We start from the raw sequence: 26,765 nt of genomic DNA on the forward strand, positions 1-26,765 counted from the left end.
TCAAGTTTAAAAAAGAAGTCTTTCTGTCTCCCTCTCCTCCAGCTTCTCCTCTCGGCCTCGCCCTCTCCACCCTTTCCATGGGGCCCTTGGCCTGGCAGCTGATCCTCTCTCCCCGTCACATTTGGCCCGCGCCAAGCCGCCTGCCATCACCATCAAAGTGCAGGCTGCCTCCCAACTGTTAGCACCCCGCTAGGCCGCTAATAAAAAGCCTGGGTTATAAATATGAACAGAAGAGCATGCATAATGCCCTAAAGGAAGGCCCAAAACACCACTAAACAGATAAATGTAATGGGGTGGATACGGCTCATTAATTTTAGGATAACCGTGTTTAGTTTTTACAGATGCCGTGATAGAGACAAGGTGCTATGAATAATATTCAGAGCTGATGCTAGCAGGGTTGAAAAGGGCACGACTATAAGGGGGCCCTGAGCTGGAGGGGGTGATGCAGCACTATTGTTAAATGGCGGGGTGGGGTGGGGTGCTGCCACATCTTCTAAAAGATGACCAATGATTCCCTGCAGCACCTTCCTTGCAGGGCTGCATCATTCAGGATTATAGATGAAAATAAAAGAATGCTTTCATTATTTTCTGTAACTGATCCCATTATGCCATGTCAAAGGAAATATGACAGAAATGTCTTTTGGAAATCACTGTAAGGAGATTCATTATAGCTAAATTTTTCTTTTATTTGCTTTGATGACAAGAGTGTGGTCTGTATGGTATATATGAGTCAGCAGATGGTTGGAGCGGCTTAGCATAAAGACTGGAAACAAGTGGAAAGCGGGAGCTTGTCTCTGTGTAAAGCTTGCTGGGAGTTATCTGCCAGACTATTTCTTGGCTGGGACCAGTAACTCGCTGGAGTCCTTACCTTTGGATGGAGCCATGCTCACTGTTTCCCCCCCGATTCCAGTCTTTATGCTAAGCTAAGATAATCAGCTGCTCACTCCAGCTTCATACTTACTGTGCAGACATTAGAGTGTTATTGATTTTCTCTTTATATATTTATATAATCTCAAAGGAAGTCACTATCAGAGTGTGAAAACATGGTAATATTTATGTATTTGCAGTATTAAAAACTTGACAAGCCCATAAAAAATGCGTATAAAGTTATTGCATTTATTGCAAAGAAAACATTTCCCACTGCTGCAGCCACACATTAAAAGCATTTACCGGATGAAATGTGACATGACTTTTATTATGCAATGTGTCTGTCAGTGGGCTTTGCACTTATACCGCTATCCTTCATCCAAATCATGCATATATGAAACAAGACAACGGTCATTTTCATCACTTGCAGGGGGTGATGGAACAAGAAGGAGCAGCCACAGTGAGCTGTTCGATGAAGAGCTGCAGGCGACGGGCCGCACACCTCCAACTTCTCAGCGAGAAGTCCACAGACTAATGCAGGGTGCAGCGTGAAAATCAGATCATGACTGCTCACAGAGCGAAACACGTGGAGCTTCCTCACCTTGCATTTTTGCCGTGATGGCTTGGGTGGCTGCATGCGCTTGTGGTGTTGACTTCTGATGCTTTCACCACAGCAAAACAACATTTGCACAGCTTCTGATTGTCATCATCATCCCCCACAAATTGGAAAAAGATTCCTTTTCAGCACCAACATGACATTTTGATTGCTTGGTCGGGCCATTTTTATATCTAGCAGGGGTTTGATTACTCATTTTAAAAGTGAGTAACATTCAAGTCATGCATGAGTTAACACTGGCTTCTCCGCAGCGTCGCTTCTCTTCTTTTGTTGTTTCACATTTAACTGACAGTCTGTTTATTGCTTGTTGCATGCTTTTATTTAAATCACACATTGGCATTGGTCGCAGAAAATAAGAGGGCCTTTGTTGGATTCACAGGGTGTGAATGCAATACCACTGCGAGACCAGCTCTGATTAAAATCCTGAGAAATTAATCAGCGTGTTACCCCACAGGTAAGGCTCACATCAAGATGAACCAGGGAATTGTCTTATCCACTCGGGCCTGGTGCCATGAGGGGTCTTAAGGGGTCTTAGCCAGCTAAGTTGTACTTTTTGCTCCCTCTATTTAAGCTTTGTGTATCTGTAGAAAAATAGCAAATCAACTAAATTACTGGCCGAGATACATGTCAGCTTCTCGTGGTTTCAGAACCATGGACAGCGTTATTTATTGTCCTGAAACAGTATTATTGTTATCGTTATTTAGCCTTTCTTTGCCTACTGCACGGTTAAATCAATGGGTTTTATTCTACAAAAAAAAAAAAAAAATGCCCCCGCACAATTTTCTAAGAGCCCCCTGAGTCACTTCATCCTGGCGCCGGGCCTGTGTCCTTATTTTCTTATTCTTTTGATTTCATTTTTATGACTCATTCTTGTACTTTACTGACTTTGTTTACAGCCGTCTTTGTTATTGCTATTTGTAATCCAGCAACACGCCTGGCACTTTTATTGAAGGAAAAGTTTGGGCAGGCACTTTATTCAGAGAGCAGGCTTTCAAATAGTGTGCAAGTGCGTGTGTGTGAGTGTCTGCGCACATGTCTTATCCTGCCGTAGTGTGTTACAGAGCCTATGTCTCCCATTGATCTGGTGAGACGGGCCAAGCCATCACTTTGAGGTGACAGCTAAATGACCAGTGGCCCTAGGCACCGGCCATCTCGCCAACAGCCTTTGTGTGTTTGCGTCGCAGTGCCTAATCGATACGAAATGATACCACGCAGGAGCTCATCAGCGGTGGCCGTCGCAGCTGACAGAGACGGTAATCTATAGCTTCAGTGAGCAATACTTACACAGTGCCCTCCCACCCGTACACACACATGCAAAATCTCCTAAAAGCCCTCCCTCCCCTCTAAGCTGCCCTTCAGGGTTTTTGTTCCTTCCCGTTCACTCACTAAGAGCTCCGGCCTCCAGATTTCAGACTCCTTGGAGAGCAGCATGGCGTCATCGGCGGATCCCAGTTGAGCGGAGAACCTGCCTACGGGGCCAGGAGGAGGGGAAGGGTTGGGAGCAGGAGGGGAGATAACGCCTCATTTTCCTCAACGCTGATCTGAATAGCGGAGCGCCCTTGCTTCACCCTGTTACTCTCAACGGAGAGAGCAGCAGGGGGTGCAGTGTTTGGCCAGGAGGGATCTTAGAGCTCCTGATGCCCCGACGGGGCTCCGGAGCAACGAAGCAAAGGAGAGACGGAGGGAGCAGAGACACAAAGAGAAAGAGCCAGAGGGCAGAGACGAAGCTAATTTATCTGCCTTCCCAGAGAGAAGAAGGAAGACGCAGACAGGTGAATGATGAAGAAACACGCCTATGCACAAGCAAAGAATTACATTTCAGATTAGGAAAGTTTTCCGATTAGGAGGAGAGTGGAAGGGGTGAAAGGTGAAGCCACAGAGTCTTCCCACCTGCAGGTGTGTAAGCTAAAAAAAAAAAAAAAAACCTGCAGCTTAGAGGAGAAAAAAAAAAACAGAGGGAAAGATGTGAAGCCTGAAAAGCCACAGACAGGAGACAGGAGTCCTCCTCCTCACTGACTAACAGCTCCATCTCTCCAGGCAGCCGAGCCTCACCGAGCTGCAGATAACAAGCCACGGAAACAGCTTAATTACACACACGGCCTTATCAGACGACATTAGCCTCACAGTAATAATCAGGGCCCCCGTCAGACCCTCCGTCAAAGCCTGGCAACGCAGCACCTTGAGGCACTTTTACACAGTGCGGGCTTCAAGCTGATAACAGACACTGCCAGTTGTTAAATCACGATTTGCTGACGGAGTTTGAGGGGATAATGCACATTTGGTTGTAAACCTGACACCTCCTTTACACACAGTCAGGTTTTTGTTTGGATGGGTGCGCTAATAGACACTTGGGCACTTGAGACAGTATTCAGGCAGCAAATTGAATTTTGTTTTGCTGGACCTAATGCTTAGATTTACATTTTAGGCGCTAAAGCTGTCATTTTAATTCAACGTGCGGTCTTTAGCACATTGTTCTTGGACATGGGAATTCAATCTTCTGCAGAATCGGAGCAAAGCTCGGTTCAGTTTTGCTCGTTTTTGAGGTAAGACATCTCACTAAGCCGTCGTTCACTGGAGGTTTACGCGACATGCGGATGTGTGTTTGTGTGTGATGGGGGATCTTCAAAGCACCTTTCATCTAGCGGGGGGAAGCAACAATGATGGAGCACTCAGAGCACAAAAAAACCTGGTGACCTCTGCTTAATGGAGCAGAAAGACATTTCCCATTGCTTTCTCCGAGCAGACACAACAGAAAACACACATCCACATCATCCCAGACACTAGAGACAATCCCTCCATCTTCCCATAACACAACATGGATGCAGATTGAACAACTCCCACAAAATGTTTAAAGAAAAAGTACTTTAGACGAGTCATAAAGACAAAATCGCCATAAGGTCCACAAATAAATAAATAAATGATTCAATCTCAATGACTGCATTTATTTTTAATGATCGACTACCAGAAAAATGACAAAAACGCACAAGTTCACTGGTTCTTGCTCACCAAACGAGTGGATATGCTACTTTTGTGGATATTTTTCACCAGAAATTTGGGGAAATATTCGCTTTCTTTGGTGTCTTGTTTTGTCACTGTGAGATTACCAGGACACCAGCACAGCCTGCAGGATGTCACTGCTCCTGGCCAGGAATTAGTCCAGCACATGCCCATTAAACCATGACTACGGATTAAACAAACAGGATATAACGTGTTGATTAGTGAGCTTTAGAGGTGCTGGTAGGCCGATTTTGCTACCACTTTCCGGAGCCAGGCTAGCTCTTTCCCCCTTTTCCAGACCTTGTGCTAAGCTAAGCTCGCATCTCCTGGCTCTAGCTTCAAAGACAGATACGGCAGTGGTGTCATCTCAAAGGTGTTCTCCAAAAATGGGGAACCATTCCTCTCATTAGTTATATTTTACATCCATACATCGGTGCACACGTTTGCTCCTGTGTTTTTGTCAGACAATAAAAAGCCGCTGTCACGTTTGGATAATCCACCTTTCCACTAGGACAAAGCTACGCGTGTATCGTCTAAATGCTGAAAGTAGCTCGACAAGTAAACAGATTGAACTCGCAGAGATCTGCCGACCTTGAGAGCGATACAGACATTATTAGGAGGTCTTAAGCTCAGGATACAACAAGTGTACTGAATATAAAGACCTCTTCTGCTCCATCTAAATAGCTTGTGACAAAGTGTGGAAAATGTCTTTGTTCTGGTATTAAGCTGAGGATAGGAGAGGTGAGGGTGAAATAGGATAGAGAGGGAGAGGAGAGGAGAGAGGAGAGGAGAGGAGAAGGCGCATCTTGAGACTGAAGAAGATGAATGATGGAGAGGAGGATGAGATCGGGGAGAAGAGGAGAATAGCAGGGCATGGAGGATGGAGTGAGGAGAAGAGAGGAGGGGGTGGAGGGGGTATAATCCTAAGGACTGGAGCCGTGTTGCACTCGCTGGGGAGGGGAACTCTGTCTCTCTTTAACTGGATTTGGGTGAGCTGCTGTTTATCGGCGTATGTGTCGCCAAGCGCTCCCTCTCAGCTGTCAAAACCATCCTAATCTAATCAGGAGACATTTCAGCCATTTGCTTTCAACACGGCGGAGTGCAGAGTGCACGTTGGACATGTTTCTGCGTGCATGCGTGCATGGATGAGCCAGCGCATGCATATGTGTGTGGGTGCATGGATGGAGGGGGTCGGTGACAACAGTGGTCTTACACCGGGGTTAGCAGCTTGCAGCAGGATTTGGGGAGTCTGCGCTCCGGATGTGGGGACCCCATTGTGTGCGGCAGGCTGGCTAATCTTCATTACCGCACACAATGATGGGGCAAGAGAATGGGGCCTTGGCTGGAAAAGGCACGGAGAAACAAAAGAGCGGCGAGCAGCGAAAGAGAAAGAGAGAGGGGAGGAGGGCTGAAAATAACAGAGGGGAGAGATAAAGGGAACAGTGAAGCGGAAAAACTCTACTTCCTCCTCATACAGTGCCAGGCTGAAAGGGCCACTCGGTACCCCAATCACGTCCACAAACCGTGAAGTGCAACTGTGGCGCCATGCCCGCACCGATAAGAGCCAAAATGGTTCATTCTTCCATGCTCCTCAGCAGCTAAATAAGAAGCCACCTCTGTTTTGAGCTGCTTGTCCTGTCTGTGCAGATGTTGTGTAACCCTCCACTTGTCTGTTAGGGCCACAGTTTCAGGCTTTGTCAGTCATTACAGCACCAAACCTCAGGGTTAGCTAAGAATCGAAGGGGGGGGGGTTGCTGGGTTTGAAGTGGCGAGAAAACAAGCATGAGCAGCGAAAGCAGGTCAGTGGCACAGTCTCACAAGGCCAAGGTGGATTAGCTCAGGGTCGCAGACGTGTCGGGAGTGTGTGTTTGCGGGGAGTCTGTGCGGTTACGCAAGAGTGTGTACATCCTGGCGACTTTATGTGTATCCGAGAGCGTGCAAACAGGAGGTGGGGCGCTGTCCCGTCTTTATTCAAACGGCAATGCTTTCAAAACAAACCTGAGCGACAAAGATTAGCCCAAGCTGCTTAAAATATTGAAAGACGTCTCTTCGCCAACGCTAGCGCTGTGGGCTCTCCTCCAAGAGATAGGGTGGAGAGAGAGAGAGAGAGCGTATGTGAGTTTAGGTTGGACGAGGATGGGCGGAGGCAGCACGGCAGGCTGAACCTGTTCACCCCTCTGTGCCGAGCGGCTGGCTTTTCAGTGGGAAGCGTAAGCGGAGTGCGAGGACTTTTCACCCCAATTTCATCCTGACAATGTGCGGCTGCTCAGCGGAGAGGGGTAGAGAGCGGTTAGACGCACTGAGAAAGGTGTTAGGAACTCATTGACTTTGGCTTTTAGCTCTGTGTGCGCTGGCGTGTGTGTGTGCTTTGACTGCTGTCCGACAAGTTGAGCATTCAGTTTGGAAGAGCGGGCGATTGCGGGGCTAAAGGTTGAAGCCCAGAATAAGAGCCGCATTAAGATTAGGGGTTAGAGTTTAAAGCCTGGCAAATTAATGTGTTTTAAATTAATGGGAGTTCGTGACTGGTACAGTGAAACGTGCAATATAAGAACAAGTGCATGTGTTTGCGCGCACGAGGACACACACACACACACACACACAGCTCACACACACACCACCTGCTCTGCTGAATATTCAAGAGAAAAAGGACACTCTTCCTCTTGATGCACACACAGGTATAAACACACACACACATAAACCCAATAAACTCTCCCTCTGTCTCGCTTGTACACACATACACCAATGAAAATTATTGATGTGCTCTCTTATAAAACAGTGGCTGCTCCCTAAAGTATTCCTGGCAACATCACAGGCTGAAAATAGCTGCCGACCCAAATAACTTTCCCCGCCGGAACGACGAAGGAGCCAGACCACAGCCACCGGCGACTGGCTTTACTAATTGGCATCATTTTACAATGAAATAATATCTGGGGCAAAAGACTGAATAACACATGGCAGTAAACTGGCGAGCAGGACGTATGTGCTGTCTCGCCACGCAGAGACGAGCGGGGAGCAATTTGAGGAAGGGAGTGTTGAGGGGGAGGACGGGGGATGCCTTCGTTCTTGTAAGCATAAGTTATCAAATTCTTTTCCCTGAAAGTACGCAAGGGGGAATTGGGTAGTGAAACATTTATGTGACACCATCAGTTTAGTTAAAAGATGGGAAAAACATCTACATCAGGGGTCCTCGAATGTTTTTAAATCACAAACTGCTGTTTGCTGAGATTTGTATCACAGATCCCCATATGGATAGTTTTTTTTTTTTTTTATTGATTTTTCAATAACAGAATTTATTGCGCTTAATGTGAGGAGAGGAATAGATGGAGACACTCTGACTGGCATAAGTTCTAGTCAATAAAGTTTAACTTGGCTGGGTTTTAAGAGTGATAACACACATGCAAATAATACAGATGCTTACAGATTTGAATGCAGATTTCTGCAGTCAAGGCAAAAATCTGTCCTTAAAGTCGAGATTCTAGTAGAATATTTCAACTTATTTCAGGTATTCTCTAAAAATACCGCTGATATTTTCATGATTTTTAATCGAACCTGCCACAAGTTGATTTATATGAGAAATATGCAAAAAAAAATTGTAATTTTCAGGCACATTTTATGCAGAGATGACCATCTTTAACCTCCTCTTTGCAACAGCTGCATCCAGAGCTGTCCGAAATGGCCCATTGTCTTTGCCCAAGGCCCTGTGCTCATGTCAGCCCACAAGACACCACCAAAGCTCCCAGTTTAGAGCAGGACATCAAATCCACCACCGCTGCAAAGCTGCTCACACACACTGACATGCAAGTACTGTACATACACGGCGAGAGAGAGGAAGGCAGAAACACAGATGCCTTTTGGCAGCCCAAATCTTAATTAGCACCAGGAAATTCATCTAATCAAAGGGTTGCCAGCCCATCATTAAGGCTAAAACACACACTGCTCTCCTCACATACCAGAGCAGAACAATGGGAAACAGAGGTACGCTGTCACGCTGATGAATGGCTCTTCCCACAGGTCTCATTAAATCACAGAAGGGCACTTCCCAGGCCATTCGAGGAGTTAAGCAGGGTGCAAAATCTTCTCACCCCCTCTGTCTGTCTACTTTGACACTTATACAGCCCTTTTTTTTTCAAGGCTGCGTGTCAAAATAATATTTTTCCTTGTGAAAAATTGCGCTTTCAGGCTTTGACATATAGGCTAATCCCAATTCAAGCTGAATCTGCCTGCTTTTGAGGATACAAGTCGTATCTTATTCAGACAACTTAGCCCCGCAGGGGCTTGGGATGACTGAAACTACATGACGTACCCAGTTGGCTGGAGATACCAGTGTCTTTAGGGTAATTTAGGACCCAGTTTAATCTTCCAGTGAATTTAGCATCAGCTGCTGACAATGGGAAACATCCTTTATCTGTTTCCGACTGCCCATGTGAGTCCTCACCCCTGGTTTGAAATACAATTACCATGAGATCGAGATTAAAGCTTGATCTCATGGCAAATGTATCTGAGGAAGTAGTACATGTGTATTTTTTGGACCAAAAGAAAAAGCAATTTGTTATAAAAACATGAAAAACATGACCAAGTACATCCATCATCCACAGCTGAATTAGCAAATGAGCAAAGTAGGCAACTGTCCCACTGCGCCACAGACCTCCAAGGAGCCCCAGAAACCTCCAGAATTTTATTAATTACACAATTGAAGTACAGTATCAACTAAGGTGGCTCCTGTTTTACGACATTATTTTCTGGCCTTGTCCTGAAAATTTAATTAATCTAATGGATTTTTGTTAATACTGTGCTCAGATTGCACTAATTGCCAAAAACAAAATCTTTCACCAAATTACCACTAAAAACTTACTCTGTAGTATTTCATCAGTTGCAACAGTACATTATATCAACCTGCATGTAAATGAATTAAAAGCAGAGAAAAGAACGCCAAACAATGAGAATGTGATGATTAAAAAAAGAGGAGGAGGAGACAGAAATGCACAGAGATGAAGGCAGGAAAGAGTGATGAGGAACGTTTGGAGAAGAGATGGATGGATGGATAGATGGATAGATGGATGGATGGATGGATGGATGGAAGATACGGAAGGAGGTAAAAGGTCCTGGCACACTGGCCAACCAGGCGGACAGCTTTGAAGCAGCGAGCCGCAGCAGGTGGAAAAACACCACTGGCTTTGCATGTCGGGCGACCGCAGCTGAGCGTTGAGGCCGGCATGCAAAGCGCGCACACACACACGTGACTCCACAGACACTCGCAAAGGCACACAAACTCGCTTGCACTGTCGCTTACATAACACAGCTAAGAGTCGAGCACACACCCCTTCTCGAAGCCGATAACTGGCATTGTTACGTCTTCACTGAACTCTGTGACCCCCTGAATGGAACCTCAAGCCACGATAACAAGCTTTTAAAAGACTGCTACAAAAGCACACTCTGCTAAAAAGTCAACAAGGCCTGCATTGGAGACTCAGCTGTGATCTTCGCCAATGACTGTGTTGCTTTATCAACTATCCAGAGCGTGGCGCGTCCTTGCGGCTGTCACCACCAAGAGCTTAGAGCCGTGATTGATGACTGGCTTCAGATGACAACAACAAGCAGTGGTGTTTACTCAGGGCAAATTGCCCTTGTCTCTCTCCGCCTTCCGTCTCCTTCTCCCCCTTTCTCTCTCGCTCAGTCTTTGGAGAGAGATGGTCCACATGGCTGGATCTCTGGTTTCTGGATGGCTAAGAGTCCCTCGGGGTGGGATTAGCCTCCCAGACTGACAGCTAAACAAACAAATAGGCCAAAGCAGGTCCTCCTGCTTGCCAAGGCTGCCTAGCAACAGGTAGGCAGTAAGATGGGATGTAACGCTTGGTATGTCACAGCCAATGATGGCTATAAAATGCCTGGACATAGCGCGAATGTGTGGCCATTATCAAAGCCAGTGGATTTACAAATATGTGAGCAGGCTGGAAGATTAAACGCATCGTGGGCCAAGTGGGAAGACAGAGAGGAAGTAACCAAGGCAACCGACTATCACTTGATGCCTTTACATACTTGCATGGAGTGATTCATGGCAATTATTTCACGCCATTTAAAAAACATTACGGAATAAAAGAATAGACACACAAGGTAAAGTCTCATTCTAATAAGATGCAGTCAGTGCCAAGAGCTATATTAGCTGCAATGATGAATCACATCACCTTATTGTTTGCCTCTGACGGAAGATAAAGATCATAAAAAACACAGTCAGATACTTTATGAGCTCTCCAGACCAAGCTAAATCAGAGCACAACAGGTACTTGCACATCCACAATGAAAAATGCTATTTCTTGCTCAGGCGGTGTGAAGTGACACACTGCCGGTATTACACTTTTTTTTGCCAAAATTCAACAAACCAGGGGGCAAGTGCAAGTTACACGTGCTGTTTGTTGGATTTGTTGACCTTTGGACAGAGCCATGCTAGCTGTTTCCCCCTGCTTCCAGTCCTTATGCTAAGCTAAGCAAACCTTTTACCATCATGTTTAAAGGACAGAAATGAAACTGGTAAACTCTCAGCAAGAAAGGGAATAAGTGTCTTTCCCAAAATGTCAAACTATTCCTTTAAGCCTATTATTTACAAGATAAATGTAAACGAGGAAGGATGCCTTTGAAAAAACGAGTGGGGTGGTCTGAAATTTGCGTTGCGATAAATGTAAATACTTTTGGTGCAGCGATTCCACCAGCAGTTTCATGCCGTTTATTTGCGTCACGCTTTGTGTAGAAGGGCTTTTATTCAGCATTGTGCCAAATTTTGATTGCATAACTCTCCAGAGTTCAACTTTTTGCAGAGAGACTGACTTTAAATGGGGGTTAGAGCAGGGCAAATCAAACAAGGCAGCTGTGACTTCGTCTTCTCAGAATTTGTCAAAGAAAAACAGAGCAAGAGAGTCATGAGATACAGAGGGAGGGAGAGAGCAAGTCGGTGGTGATTCCAGAGCATAAAACGAGTGCCTGAGACTTCTCTTCCTTTCTCTTTTCTCCCTGCGGTTGCCAAGCCGGATGGCAGCAGCGAAGCATGTCGGATCACTGTAAGGTGCTGTAACGGCTTCCCGATTTCGCCTCAAATGATGTGAAAGTCATTGCCAAGCCATGTGTGCTGGTGTGAGACGAAAAAAATGACTGGCTCCTCTTCTCACTGTTAATCAAACCTGGGGTGGCAGAGCGTTTTGCAGACGGAAGGCATACATAAAGATGTGCTTGTTCACCACGCTCCCTCTCACTACCCCCTTCCTTCGCATCCCTCCCTCGCTGCCCCCGCCCCCCCCCCCCCCCCACCCTGCACTGCCTCCTCCGCCTCTCACCCCACTCCCTCTATCTCTGACGGACCAGTCACCAGAGCGTCAGACAAATGAATACTTCCTCTGCCGTCCTCTCTTTCATCAGCGCCTCCAACCTTTTCATCAGCGCCCATAAAGCAGTAGCAGGCACCTATCGCTGGCAATCGCCTCTCAGCTGCCTGAGTGATGAGACAGAGGTGGCAGAGTTCACTAAGTGCTCTTATGACAGAATGGATGTCACTGGGTCAGGGGGTCACTCGCACAACTCATTACACAACACACACAAACCTGTGCACCTGCATGTGAGGACGTGTGGATGCACAGAAATGGCATCCTAATCTCCACACAACATCCTGTAAATCTTACTTAAAGTAGCAAAAATTCCACGCACCGCCCCCCCCCCCCCCAACCCCCGAAACCCCGTAAACAGACATGCATCTTTTCCTGGAATCGATGCATTGAGTAATCACCTTGTGGCTAGAAACACTTAGAAGGGTCCAGCAGAGACGCTGCATTGTGCACCAGTGCACAAAGGCTTCCTTTCATGCCTCGGTGCGTCACGGGCCAGGCCATGTCAAATAGATTCTACTTGGCATCCATCTCCAAGATCTTCTGACTGCTATTGGGTTAGAGGCGAGCAAAACAACGCTGCGAGAAATCAATTTCATATTCGACATCTGAGCGTCATGAGGCAGCACGGGCTCGTCGGGATACTTTGAGGATGTCTGGAAATTAACTGCAGCTGTAGAAGCCTGCTGGTGTACCATGTAAGTAAAACAAACTATTAGGAATGGCTCTGCTGTCCCGTCTGGGGGTGATACTGCAGCGCTACCTTTCTGCCTTCCATCACATTTCGAGAGGCTTTCGTTCAAATGGGACCAGATGTCAGTTAAACTAAAAGGGAATTAACTGCATATTTCTTTGGAGAGCGTCCAAACTTGATTTCAGGAATTCCACGTCTCATACTCACAGTTGATGTGACATTTTAATAAAGCCACAGGCATGGAACGAAGACACTACCAGGAGCTCTTTGGAGACAAATAAGATTAAGTCCCAGTTTGTCCTTCCTCCTCCTGCTCGCAGTATACTGAACTGTGCCCGTTACAGGATTGATTTAATTTTAATTTGCATAAAATTACATCAAACAGCAGCGAGTAAAAGGTCACAGAGAAGAAAGGAGTGTGTGTTTTCAAGCGGTTGGTGTGTTCTAGATTCAGCAGGAAATACATGATTCAGGCATCTAAACTCACTCGCTCTCGTCGCCGGTGCTCTGCAAAGCAAAGAAAAGTGACTCGGTGACTACCCGCCAGCCACTGTGCTACAACAGAGCTGAGCAGTGTACAGCGTGGGGAAAACGCACAAGTCCTGAGCTTACACAACAGCCCTGCAGAGATCAAAAATCCATACGGTGCTAATTCTATAATAGGAAAGCAGGAAAAAAAAAAAAGAAGGTGGCGAAAGAGAGAATGGAGGAACAAGGGACGGAGGAAGACGGAGGCAGGAAGGAGGGGGCCAGTTGGCTGCGCTTCCCAGCATGCCTGCTGTGTGTGAGAAAGCAGCTGTGGCCTACTGAGGATTACATAACATACTGAGACACATACGCGCCGGCGTGCACGTACGCAGACATGCACACGGCAGAGTATGGATGCATATGGACATCCATAGTCTCTCTATCCTCATCGTGATCTCTCCAGGGGGCTGAGAGAGGGGCCACCATGCCGATGCATCTCTCTGGCTCTGACCACAGCTTTAACAGCCCAGTGAGGAGCGACTTCTCCCTCGGAGGCCTCAGCCAAAACACAAAATAACTCCATTTATCTGCATCCCCACTTCTTCCTCCTGTTCCTCAGGACACCATGCCTCTGCACCCTCTTCTGTCTGCATGTGTACGACGCTCCTGTGGGGGTTCGAGCCCACCGGACTGTGAAATGCGAAACCCTGCAGCGGGGAGAATGTGCATGCTCTGCAACTTCCTCCACCTCCACGCTCCTCGTCGCCCCCACCCAGATGGAGCTGCTGCTGCTGCTGCTTCTGCTGCCTGGGAAATGTGCGTGTTATCAAGTCGCGAGAAGTGGATGGACTGTGAGTGGATGCATCTGAGCACGCGGGCTTGCATATGGAGGTCGCGTCGGAGAGCCCTGCTACTCCTTCCATATTTAGAAACCCTGATGCCACATGCAATCTGGCCACATCCACATATAGAAGCCCATAATGCACTGTGCAGCAACATACAGACATTTCACTTGAGTAGACATCAGGCACTCAGTCTACGTGTGTGTGTGTGTGTGTGTGTGTGTGTGTGTGTGTGTGTGTGTGTGTGTGTGTGTGTGTGTGTGTGTGTTGAGCCCCTGAGGGATAATATATGTGTTGGAGGGTATGGAGTGTGTCCTGAGGTCAATGACAGACAGCCATTTGTGGTGTCCTGTTACGTCCTACCCATCAGGGTCAAGTGCTGCGGATGAGGAGGCTGAAGGCGCTTGAAAAATCTATCATATCAGCTTGAAATTCAATCTAAATGTTTTCTTTTATGTTTTAGCATCCTAACACTCCAAAGATGCTGATTAATGTGTGACAGTGAAGCCAAACGAGGCTTTATCAGAGCGAAAGACAGTTTACAAAACAGCATAACAAGCGCTGGAAATTGCAAGCTAGATAACAAGCAATTTCTGTTGGTACAAAGATGCAAAATAGCACATGTACACTTTGCTTTGAGGGGAACTGGGTTCCACATATAATGAGTGAGCTATGACCAGCTCTGTTTGTTCCAAATCCAGCTCAGGCCTGCAGTTTGTTCCAACTCAGAACAGCCGACTGTATTGGGATTTGGAAGCGAGACAGCACCGTTCAGTTTGGCACAATTTGGTACAATAATGGAACAAATAGCAGCCTCTAACATAGACCTCCAAAACACTTTCCTCCTTTTCTACTCCCCATCCCCCTATAACCGCCTGAATCATGCCTCACAGATACCAACAGGGGACACAGTCATCATTCTTGCCATCGCATCTCAGGGAGCCATTTAGGGGCCGACTACAACGGCCTCCTATCTCACCATCAGACCCCATAAAAGCATCAAATTCTAAATTGTGCCCGGAATACAGAGGGAATTGCTCAAACAGCAGGCCTCGACTGGAGAGCTTTTAAGGAGAGCCACAGCTCATAATTCATGTATTCAGGGGGGCTTGGTGGCATCTTCATGTTGCTACAATGAACACAAGTCTCGCTTTGCCAAGAGCATCCCTGTGCTGTGTGGGGAGAGGGGCTTTCAAAGTGTGGGGCAAGTCATAATCCTTGTGCTCACACTGGCACAATGCAATCTTCTTATCCCAAATAAGGGTTGTTTTCCAAAAACACGTCTTTGATATTTACTCCAATGATTCATAATGGTACACAAGACTCCAAGTGCTGTGAGTAAAAGCCTGCAAATTGGAAGATAAAGTGTTTTTAAACTATGTGTGATACATTGTTCCACTTTTTAGGGATTTCTTTAATTACTATTTTGAATCAGAATCAGGGCACAAAATATATCTTTTTGTTATGAAAATGAAATGAAATCTACATTTTTTTAAGTAGCAAAAGCTGCAAGAAGCATGTCATCTTAGATCTCTGCTGAAGTAGATCTATAGATTCTACCAGGAAAGAAACCTGTGACATGTCATTTCTGAAAAGTCAGTCAATTTCTATCATATGGAAGCCAGGTTAATCTGTAAATTCAGGCATCAAACATGTAAAAATTGCCTTTTCTCATGCAAAGTAATAGCAGAATGCACCCTATGCAGCTGCTCCACGAGAGCAGGTATCTGAAACTGGATGCTCTGTATTTAAGAGGCGGTGACGGTTACATGTCTTGATGATTTTCTTTAATTCCAAAATGGACGTTGTCTGGAGGAGAACAGGCTGCAGACAGTCGAAGAAAACTGACATTTCCATTGTGCACAGATAAGAGCCTTCCCATGCCTTTTGCCTCCACATGCAGCTCTCTCTCTCTCTCTCTCTCTCTCTCTCTCTCTCTTCCATTTGCATTAGGTATTGATTTTGATATGCAGACTGTGGGTGAGAAACAGGGAGAGACATGCACTGCATATGGTGCACGTAGGCCCTTGCAATTTAAAATCCAGTGACAGTGAAGGCAGGGAGTTGGAGACTTGTTATGAAAAGATGCGTCGGTAGCTAACAGTAGGATGCCAATTAGGCTGCTTGGCCACAACGAATGGATCCGCGGTCACGCACCGGTTTCCCTCTCTCCCTCTCCCTCTGTCACTCCTCCTCCCTCCCTCACGCATGGAGCAGAGAAGTGGGGAAAAGCTGAAGCTCCTATTGCATGAACAATACCGGAATCAAATTTCCATGCAATGATTTTTTGTCCCCCCGGTCAGCCAAGTGCAGCATGGAAAGCATCATCATCATCACAAGCAGCAGCAGCAGCCAGTGTAGGTGGGCTGATGGCTGCATGGCCCTTAGATGCAGAAAATGAGGGGTTGTTTAGGAAAAGATGGTTCTCATGTGCATGAAAGGTGCAACTAAATTGAGGCTGTGGAGGAAAAACAGGAGATCAGGCTCAGGAAAGTACAGTTTTGAAGCAATTTTACGCAAGAAAATGTAAAAGAAGAAAATAAAAAAAACAATATTTCTGCAAGTATTAGGTGCATTGGAAAATCCACAGAGACAAACACACACATAGGCACACATGATAATAACCTTCCCAGTATGGAATCCTGGGTTGATACCAACAGAAAAGAGATGTGTGATATAGTGTGTGAGGAACATAAGAGCAGTAATGGCCGTTTAAAGTGCCGGCGCGTCTCCCCTCGCATCCATCACCATGTGGCCGCGTGGATCCCCGTGCTTATCTCTCCACATTCATCCACTGAACTTGGATGGAGGAAGAGTGTGAGGCGGGGGAGAAACGAGCGAGCGACTATGCAGGATGACAGTTATTCTTTTCCTGCACTGCCTTCGCACATTTTTTTTCCACCACTGCATTTAAAGATGGTACAAAGCCAGACATGTTAGGAAATCTATTATGGATAAGAGAGGGGACTTCTCTTCATGGGGGCGGGGGGGCTCACAACTCAGTAATCTAAAGGGATGCAGATGTATTATTCACGAGCAATTTAGTCCTTATTATGGGGTCCAGATCTTCATCTTCCCAAATCGCATTTGACAGCTTTATTACGCGCCGGCGTGCGTTCACATCTTATCCACTTTGCCATCTCTCGGAAAACTGTCAGACATATGAGTAATATAAAGCATTTCATCTCCTCATTTCTCCCCGAACTACACACATCCACGCTTCGTGGAAAAGTTGACGCCTGCTTCTCGAGCGCATGTGATCCCATCAGGGAGCGGGGCTGCGCGGTTAAAGCTCTGTAATGGAAGGATGCGCGCTGGCTTGAATGTAAAGTTGACACGTACCTGCTGCCAGTTTTCCTCCAGCGAGGGCATGGCAGAGAAGTAGCCGGTGTCGTGAACGAGCTGAAGTTCCTGAAAGATACTGTGGTTCGCCAAGACATCCATGCTGACGTTCGGTGATGGAAAACAAGAACGATCCACAAGAAATGTGCCTCCTTTCTTGGCTGTGTCAGACCTCTACATCCACTTCTTTCATATTAGTCCGTAAAAGGAGATTAATTGCTCAGTGCAGCGGCTGGAAATGTGGCGATTAGCGTCCGTGTACCTGCGCGCATTATCGGACTCGGTGCGTAAAAGAGACTGGAGGTGATGGAGGCTCCATGCGTATCCGTGTTGCCAAACTAGACACTGATGGGGAGCCAAGGGGTGGGAGTGGCTTGGTAAACGAAGGGGCGTTGTTTGGTTTGTCAATCAGCCCCTCAGATTGCCCATTTAAGGCGAATGGGCGGTTGAGGAGTTATTCGAGCGGCGGCGGACCATGGAGAGGCGGGGTTAGGGAGATCAAGCGGGCGCGATTGGCTCCAGTGCCACGTCGCTCATGCCAAATATGGGCTCAATAGGTGAGCTATTTATGGATGGGTATATTAGATTTGGAAGAAGGTCTAAAAGGCTAGTCTGAGAGGAGAAGCCGTGGTGTAAACATCATGTGCTCACAAACAGGAGCTGGAAACAATATTAATTGGCTGCTATATTGTTCCACCAAATAAATATTTAATCATAATGACATGCAGGATAAGGCACAAGACTATAGGAAAAATATATTCCTGCACAGGGACTTACCCATATGCTTTAATCGTGAGTTTACAGTAAACTTATCAAACTTAATGATAATTTAATCTCCCATAATATCACCATAATGCTGCGGCAGTATTCCTGTGGAGGCTGTATCATTCAGTATGGTGTGTACACTGTGCATAATAAAGATTTAGTGTGTTTATTATATATTTTTAATATCACAGTGGCATCGTAATCTAATAGAGACATCTTCCCAAGTTGTTCACCGAGGTTAAAAGTTATGCAAAATGTTGATCTTGAAGAGGCAACAAGCAGGTTGTTATACTGACCCACAATGATAGAAATCAGCCTGTGCACTTCCTCAATGTGGCTCATGTGCTGGAGGTAAAGATGGGTGAGGAAAAGTCCACCGTGTGTGTGTATGTGTATGTGTGTGTGTGATGATAAATAAGTAGTCCAGTCTTCCTCGATATGTCTTGTTTGGTGGTGTGAGTAATGCCGCTTACTCGCTCTCCCTGTGTAAGCCATCGAAATTGTACACTTCCATGCAGGCTCAATAGTATTCTCTCTGTGTCTCTCACACACACTCTCTCTCTCACACACACACACAGTGTTGTAGAGGTCTGTAATCTCATTACAGTGCTTGGGGAAGGCTGGCCGAGGGCCCCGGCAACGCGATTTACGCATGGCATTTTGGGAGGGAGGGCTCAGCTCAGACGGACGATGAAGCTCGCGCTGACATTTATCCATTTGACACAACTCACTCTACCTCCCGTTCCCTTTCCTGCTTCTTGTTCCTGCCTCCTGTTTTCTTCCCTTTCCCCTTGCTCTTTACGTCTCCTCTCTCGTTCTTTCTAGTCTTCCTTTTCTGCCAATGTATCCCTCACTTCTTCCCCATAATCCTGGTCCGCACTCTGTATTTTGCTATCAGTGTTTTCAGCAGGAATGGATGGACACATGACTTTCTGACAGAAGGGAAACACATGACATAAATGCAGACTTTAACAGCTGCCATGTGCGGGGCAGAGGACGGTCAGCTTGGGGCGTAGCACAAAATTCTGGTCCTAGTATGCTGACTGATGTGTAAAATATTGAGCAGCTAAATCCTGTTATTTTTCTGCATCGTTCATGTGGCTCTTGATGCGTCTCAGTCTAAATTCTCTGCTCATTGAAATCTGTTTAAAAACATGTTTACAATGATAAAATTTGTCCCAAAATGTTCCATGTGACAAAGTCAATTTTCTTCAGCAACATCACAACAAAAGACCAGGAATTTTAACGCTGAAGTCAAAGTTGGCCGCATCCACAAGGACATCCTGCAGCTTTGAGCTTGGACCGATGCTCGACATGGAACTGAAACAAAGACTTAAACAGCAGAAGCTAAATGTTATCTCACTACACGATTGTCTGCATGCTCTTTCAAAACCTCCCCCACGGTGCCAGGAATATAATTCTGGCAAAGAACTACAAAATCCCTGTAATTAAACAATGTCTTTTGCCTGAAACAGTCAAATTTAAGAGTCTTGAGGACTCTCTGTGTGTAATTTGTCTTTATTTGTAGCATGCAAGCTCCTCCACGGGTCGTTAAAACCCACCAAGGACATAACCTCAGTGGAGAGTTATGGAGAGTCTGATTTTGTGAAGGTGTTTCACCCCATTATTGATGTATGGAAAAACACTATTTCCCAAAGTGATGAAGGTATGCGCTGGCATTGCCAGCTGAGAGTATGAAAAGTGTATGCACATATTTTTTGTGTGTCACCAACGTCCACCATACAGAAAATGAATTATTACAGTAAAACACTACAATCCATGTATGCCTTTAAAGTGAAAAACATTTCAATTAGCCACATATTAAGTTCTCAGAGTCCCAAAATCCTTATAGTTTTCATCATATAAAGGTGTATTGTCTTCATGAATATTGACAAATGTAACCAAATAGCCTAGAAATATGACTTACAGCAGCTTACAGATGTCAAAGTAGAGCTATAAATCATCATCTAATTGAAGGAACACAGCACAACCATAAAGTATGACTATACAGTGCTCAATATTATTAAGCTCACAATGAACTTTATTACAGAGTTTACAGCACTGTTAATGCTTCTTTATAGCAATATTATGGGTAGTTTTTTTTCCCCATTTTGTGCCCAAATCTTCCCATTTAAATTAACCTTCCCTTTTATTTTATCAGCCCGTCATAATGTCCTGAAACTCGTGGAACTACATTGGAAGAAATGCAGTTAGTTCACATTTAATTCACTCTTCAAGTCGCTGAAGTAGTTTGGTTTGCAGCGCACCACCCTGCTGCAATCACCGGGAATTAGCAAAACTGAACGCCTGGTCTTAGTGCCCGCTCTCAGCTGTGCACCCTCCACCCTCCTTCTCCTCTTCCTCGGCCCAAAGCCCATGCATATCATAGATAAAAATAAGTGCTCGCCATTATCCGTGGGCACACAGCGTTATATTGTGGATGCTGACATTGCTCTTACCTGGCAGTTGGTGCTTTTACTATATTAATAATGGAGCAGGCACCATCCATCATGGGGATATGAGGCTGCTAATCATGTCAGTTCCCTGCATATTCACTCCCTTCATCAAAAGATGAGGAGAGGTGGTGGGACAGAGGCAGAGGAAGACAGAGGAAGAGGGCGAGAGTGACGGCGAGAAGCAGAAGAGATAAACAAAGAGAGAAGAAATGATGGAGGAAAAGAGAGGAAGAGAAGGGGGAAGAGGGAGATGGAAGGGGACAATATCAATGTGCTGAACACATGACAGATGCCCTTGGCCTTTTGCTGAATGGCTTCCCTGTTGGCAGGAGTTAACCAGTGTATTTAAACAGGACAAGACGAATGGGACCTCGACTCCCCCTGCTCACTGAACCAGCCCATTTCTATTCCAACTCACAGCCTTCCCCCATGTGGGAATGCTAATATGGTTAGCTGACATTGGCAGGGTTAAAACTTCATAACAGCATTTTTATTGTAATATTCACTTTCCTGCAACTTTACTATTTTTCAAACCTTGTGCTTCTGCCAAGCGTTGCGGGGACTTTTTCAGCATTTGCGCCGGTGGACACGAAAACAAACTCATTTAGTTTCATGCTGAGTTTTAGAAGCTTGGTGGATTCGTGAAAATGGAAAATTCGGAGATTATTTGCCTGGTTCTGGAGCAGTTACACCTGTTTTGAAAAGAGGAGATCATTCTGCACTAACGTAATATAGCAGAGACCAAAGACGAGTCGATTTGCATTGAAAATAGCGCCTGATGTTTGCAGAAACACACTCCCCAGCTCGCCTCTATATCCATTAGTCTCCTGCAACCGAGGGACCTTGAGCGTTGGTGCTTTGCTTTGCTTCATTTTGCCTCATTTGGTGTAATATGACATCCGTATGCCCTGATGTGTTTGAACATAACATTTACACAATTATGGTGCATTTTCTTCCCATTCACATTGCTTCAGTGGAGTATTATGATAACCTTTATGTTTATAGAAAATAAAAACGTACACATTTTCCTCCAACATCTGTCCTCGAACATGCCTTTTGCCTGGCCATCAGCGCCGAACAGGAAATTTGCTCGTGATTGATGGGCCTGGTTAAATAAAGATAAGATTTTGAAAACGTGGCCATATGTCTGCCGTATGCGCCGTCTCTTTTGGCTCAGAGCCTGGATGCAGAACATCTTCAATATCCTGACATCTTCTTCATGCCGCTCTTCTGTAGGGGAAGAGCCGGGGGAGAAGATGGAGGTGGAGTTGGGCAACGAAAAGGGGGGAGGAGGGGTGGATTTCAGAGCGACAGGCCGACTGAGAAAAGCGATAATGAGCGCTCGGGGCTGTCTGGGGTGCAAACTGCTTCCCACGTGAGATAGCTGCAAGGGAAGGGAATGGGGAAGGGGTGGGGGGAGAGTGAAGGGAGTAACGGGTGCAGGAGAAAGTGCCCTCTCAGCTGGGTGATGTTTGATGCGGCGCTGCTGCTTCCTACGCTGGGAGAAGCGAGCGGAAACACAGCCAGCGAGGAGGCCATGAGGGGCAGCTGTTAAGTGCCAATTAGGCGATGATGAGTGGGAGACGGAAATACCCATTTGCACACACACACTCCTGCAAGCAGGCAGGGAGGAGTAGTCAAAAAGTGAAACAAATAGGGCCTAATCCCTGTCAGTTTTCCCAGAGTCGCTCTCCGTCTCACCCTCTATCTCCCCTCCCGCCTGTTAGGTAACGTCACATCAGTGTCAGCTGAAAATATAGGTTATGATTCGCTCTTCCATTTAGTTCTGTCTCCGTCTGGCCTCCACCTCTTCTGAAGGCCACTGAAAGCAATGTTTTGTAAGAGCTTGTCGCATTATGCCAAAGGACAAAGCTGCGTGTCAGGCGTCCAATTAGTGAGCAAATTCACTCACGTATTGAGTGCATGACACAGAAAACGATAAGGTAGGGTGAGGAAAATGGAGCCACTATGGTTTTTTGGAGCTTTTTTTGCCCCAGTCATAGTTTAGCTTCTCAAAGTCAAGTGTCAAATTCAGTATATAGCTGTGTGTGTATGTGTGTATGGCTATGCTGTCTTTGTCTGTGTGTGCACGTCCCCGTCTATACCTACGTGGATCAAAGTGTTTAAGTCCTACTTGGTCGGGAGGACTGGGAATAAGAAGAGGCCCGATGAAGGAAATGAGCAGACGTCAGATTATTCAGTTGCTGAATCTTTATTGCCTCTAATTGAAGCTTAAATTGGATGGGGGTCTCCGTCCATGACATGCCAAAATGAGGACCAAATGAAAACTGTTTGGGAAAAGAAAATCCAATGTCAACTCCATGGCATTTGTAAGGGGGTCAGTTTCACAAGTTCAAATCTGTGAAATGTGAAATCCATTGCTGAATATATGTTATTAGAAAACGGTTTTCCTGATGCTAATACACACTTTCTCAGGAAATATGAGATAGAAATTAAGAATAAAAACAGTGTGCTGCGTGCGGCACCTCCAAATAATATTAGAGATGAATATTTCTATATAGAAATGAATATAAATATAACTGCCACAGATAAAAAACTGCCTTCGATGGCACTCTTCTGAAACACTTCCAGCCGACGTTTACGCTGAAACAGAGACATGACGGAGCTGTAGTGCAACTGGAACACTCCGTAGCCGCATCCAGTGGCGATCCGGGGGTTAAAGCTACAATATTAAACCTGACTCCTGAACTATTTAAAACATGGAACAAAAGGTGGGAAAAAATGCAGCTGTCCTCCACAGAGTGTTCTGGAGAGTTCAAGCTGCAAAATAGAACAAAAGAACAAGTCAAAAATAGCCAAAACAACCTCTAAATTATGGAAATGCACCTGGCAACAACCGACAACAGAGCTGCGCATTAATTTTCCACAAAACTTCGTCTGTGAGGATGCATTTCAGGAGGTGATTTGGCATAAAACAGGAGCTGGGAGGTGAGGAGTAACACACCTCCTGTATAGGGAGCTATGGCAACGGTGGCTACAGCGAAGCTTCTGACCTTGCTTGCAGCAAAAGAAGACCTTTACATTATCGGAATTGAGCGCCTACAGGTGCACACACAACACAGGAGCACATAATCACCTGCGTGCTTTTCTAGTCCTTTGTTCACATAAAACTGCACAATAGTCTAAATTACCTTGATAGACTCACAATGGTATCGAATGTAAAAGCATCATTCGCCATCAGGGTCACCGACAATGAATGAGTCTTTTCATGTCCGAGCTCTGAGTCAATCTTGTTTCTACGCACGCTGCACATCTGAGGCCTCAGTAATTTCCCCCGGCTGCCGTCTCAGAGCCGCCTGCGCCATACTGTGTTTTGTATATTCATGTGTGTACCTTCCTATCTTAATCCTAGCTATTACTCGCATGGCTGGCCATGTCAAGGGGAGATTTGCTCACTCACAGTGAATGGGCCAATATTGACAGCACGCCCACCGCATCAGCGATCAGTGTAAGGGCTTAGCGTGCACTAGATTCGCAGGTTTGAAGCTGAATTCAATGAGGAGGGTGGTGTGTCGGAAAACAGTCCTCACAGGGAATCCATGCAAATGCTAAATGTTACTCTTAGCCTGAGCGAGGAGCGATCATTTAATGGTTGTTGTTGTTAACAGATGCGGTGTCAGTGTCCTGCTGCTTTTAATGGTAGCCACTGTAATGCTGTTCCTTGTATTTTCCTGGTTTTAGGCCAGGTTTTCTTTCAAGAACAAACCAAACTATGGCTCAATTTGATCTGGACCAAGATCGCAGGTTTGGTGTTTAGTCCGGATCATGATCCGGGGAGGTTTTACACCTCTAATGTTGCTTTGGACCAAACTTAAAAGCCCAAAAGTTCAAATCAAACAAGGAAGGTGTCAAAGGGCCTCATCCCAGTGTGCTTTTCTATTCTATTTTCAGATTTTTTGGTACCCAGCAACTGTCCCAGTAGGTTTTGTCGATGTGCACATGACTTCTCAAGCCTAAAGATACATGATGCTCCAGAAATGGCTCAAGCATGTCAGTAAGAGTTCAGGTGCTGGCGCTGGCTGAAAGCTTACATAAGGGCTGCTAACTGGAGTTGATTATCAGCCTCCATCCATCCAATAATCACACAAAAAAAATCCAGATTTTTCAGCCATGTATTGGCCACCGCTGGCTTATATTTGGTTCTTTGGTGCAAGAACACAGCCGGGTGTGCTGACATTCAGCCACGACACAGTTGACTCAACATTTTAGCTAGATTTTAACCAAATTAGATTTTCAGTTTAGCCATTTTGGATTGAAAATGTCAAGTTAAAAGCCTTAAAATAGGACAGGGTTAGAGGATAACTTCCTACTGAGACCAGCCACGCTACAAATGTATTCACTTTGCCTGCTGAATGGCAGATGATAAGTCTCACAATAGGAATTCTTCCAAGGTAAGTGGTGGCTATTGTCTGCTAAGACTCAGGACCTTTATTAGCATCAATCAAAAAGGAAATGAGGGTGTTCTGGATGCTCTGAATGATTGATAACATTTGCATAGATCTGCAGCTTAGTGCTTCAGAGGCCGCTTCAGATGAGCTGCAGCGCATGCTGACCATTACTGACAGCTGTTAGGGCGTTAGGTCACATCAGCTTAGGCCGGGTCAAGTGTTTTTTGGAATAAATTTGAAATATTTCTTTTATTTTGATTAGTGGGACAGATGAAGAAAGGTCAGCTGTCCTTGTGGGTCCATGTACCCTTCAGCCACTTCGCTGAAGTGTCCTTGGGCAAGACAAACTCTTCCTGGTTGCTGCTCTCCAGCTAACCCCTGTGACCCGTCGAACAGCTCTTTCCTCAATAAATGGATTTTTGTGCTGACGTGATTGGGCTCTGTTTGAGTTTAGTTCAGTTCATTTGAGTTCATTTTAAGTCAGTTTACTTTTCCCTTTCAGCACAGTTCAGCTCAATTCAGGAAGGGCGAAGAAAACTCTCACTGTCGTTTATCAAACACCGCAGCAGCGTCTGGAGCAGCAGCTGGCCCAAACCCCAACTGATCTCTGCCGTATAGAGGTCAAAAGTTGACAAGAAGCTGACTCCCCTTTCATCCCACAAACCGGGAGCTTCTCGCTACATTTTCCAGAGGCATGTCACCACTTCAAAGGTGTTAGCGGAATGATTTGCAGACGAAAGCGACGCCGCTCCTCTCTCTTGGCTGGTTCACAGTTGTCGCTGTCGCACTTTGTTTTGCTTAAATGAAATGATTGAGTCCTGGCTCTGTGACGCCGTTTCAAGGAAAACCAGCCTCACATCATTACCGGTGACATTAGCAGGTGACAGCAGCAGCCACAGAGCCACCGATGCACTGAGGTTCAAAGCGCCTTAGCTGCATAAACAGACGAGAAGAAAGAAAGTCAGGGGGAGAGAGAGGGAAAGAGAGCAAAGAGTAAAGCAATAGTTGGCCATAAGATGATCATGTATGACCAGATTTTTGTGCCAAAATAAAATATTAACCAAAAAGAAATGTGGCAATTTCACTTAAAGCGACAGCAGTGTTTTAAATGATCAATATGTTTGATTTCTTGAGCTCGTAATCAAAGCTCTTCAGCCTTATAGGACAGCTTTTTACATCAGACGCTCCAAAAGAGCATCATACATCTCCCTCTGCTTTGTAATACACTATGTTAAAGCTCTGGCTGCGGTGATCGATACTGCATAAAAAACATGTAGGGTTGCATTTCCTCTGTACTTCTCCAATCTCCCAAGTGCAGAGGCCATGTAGTCAGATACTTTAAATTCCCTTAAGACTATCGATTCAGGTTGCAGCTCACAGAGTCCGGCGCTTCAACAACAGAGAAAACTGACCTCGGGTCAGGCAGTAAAATAAAGCCACTGCTCCAAGTTGGACCATGAGGTGCTTTAATTAGTCACATTCAAAGCTGAAATGTGACGTGGTAACTTGATTTCCTGCAAAACAACAACATGAAGGACAGGGCAGTGGGTGTAGCCATATGATAGTCATATGATAGTGAGGTTGCATTTGAATAATAACCCTTTGTCTGTTTGCAGTGGTGAATACTGCATCTTTTGTGCGAGACAGTAAAAAAAAAAAGGCGGTGAGGGGAACATTTGGGTGATTATTGCTAAAAGCAACTTTGCAGAGGAGGGAAGAAAATGATATTTTTCTCCAACAAGGGAGACGCAGGGAGCCCAAAATGGGTGACATGCCCCATTCCCCCAACTGCATAAACACAGTTCATTAAAGCGCCTTTCATCCCGTTCTGATGTCTCACTGAATGATGAGGAAAGCATGACGCTTACGCAGATGCAATGAATTCGTCATTGGCGTTTTGATTTGATCCAGCATCGGCGCACAAACAGTAAACAAACTCCTT

At 45.7% G+C, this 26,765-nt stretch overlaps 1 protein-coding gene across 1 annotated transcript in view; it reads right to left on the bottom strand.

The window, feature by feature from the left end:
• Positions 1-17,543, bottom strand: part of klf7a (Kruppel like factor 7a) — a 37,679-nt gene extending 20,136 nt beyond the window's left edge. The window contains exon 1 of the mRNA XM_076724095.1: positions 17,194-17,543. Coding sequence (XP_076580210.1) covers positions 17,194-17,295 — 102 coding nt within the window. The 5' untranslated portion in view covers positions 17,296-17,543. The remainder of the gene's footprint in view (positions 1-17,193) is intronic.
• Positions 17,544-26,765: the final 9,222 nt, after the last annotated feature.

The sequence above is a fragment of the Chaetodon auriga genome, chromosome 23, assembly GCF_051107435.1.
Source record: "Chaetodon auriga isolate fChaAug3 chromosome 23, fChaAug3.hap1, whole genome shotgun sequence".
NCBI classification, from domain to species: Eukaryota; Metazoa; Chordata; class Actinopteri; order Chaetodontiformes; family Chaetodontidae; genus Chaetodon; species Chaetodon auriga.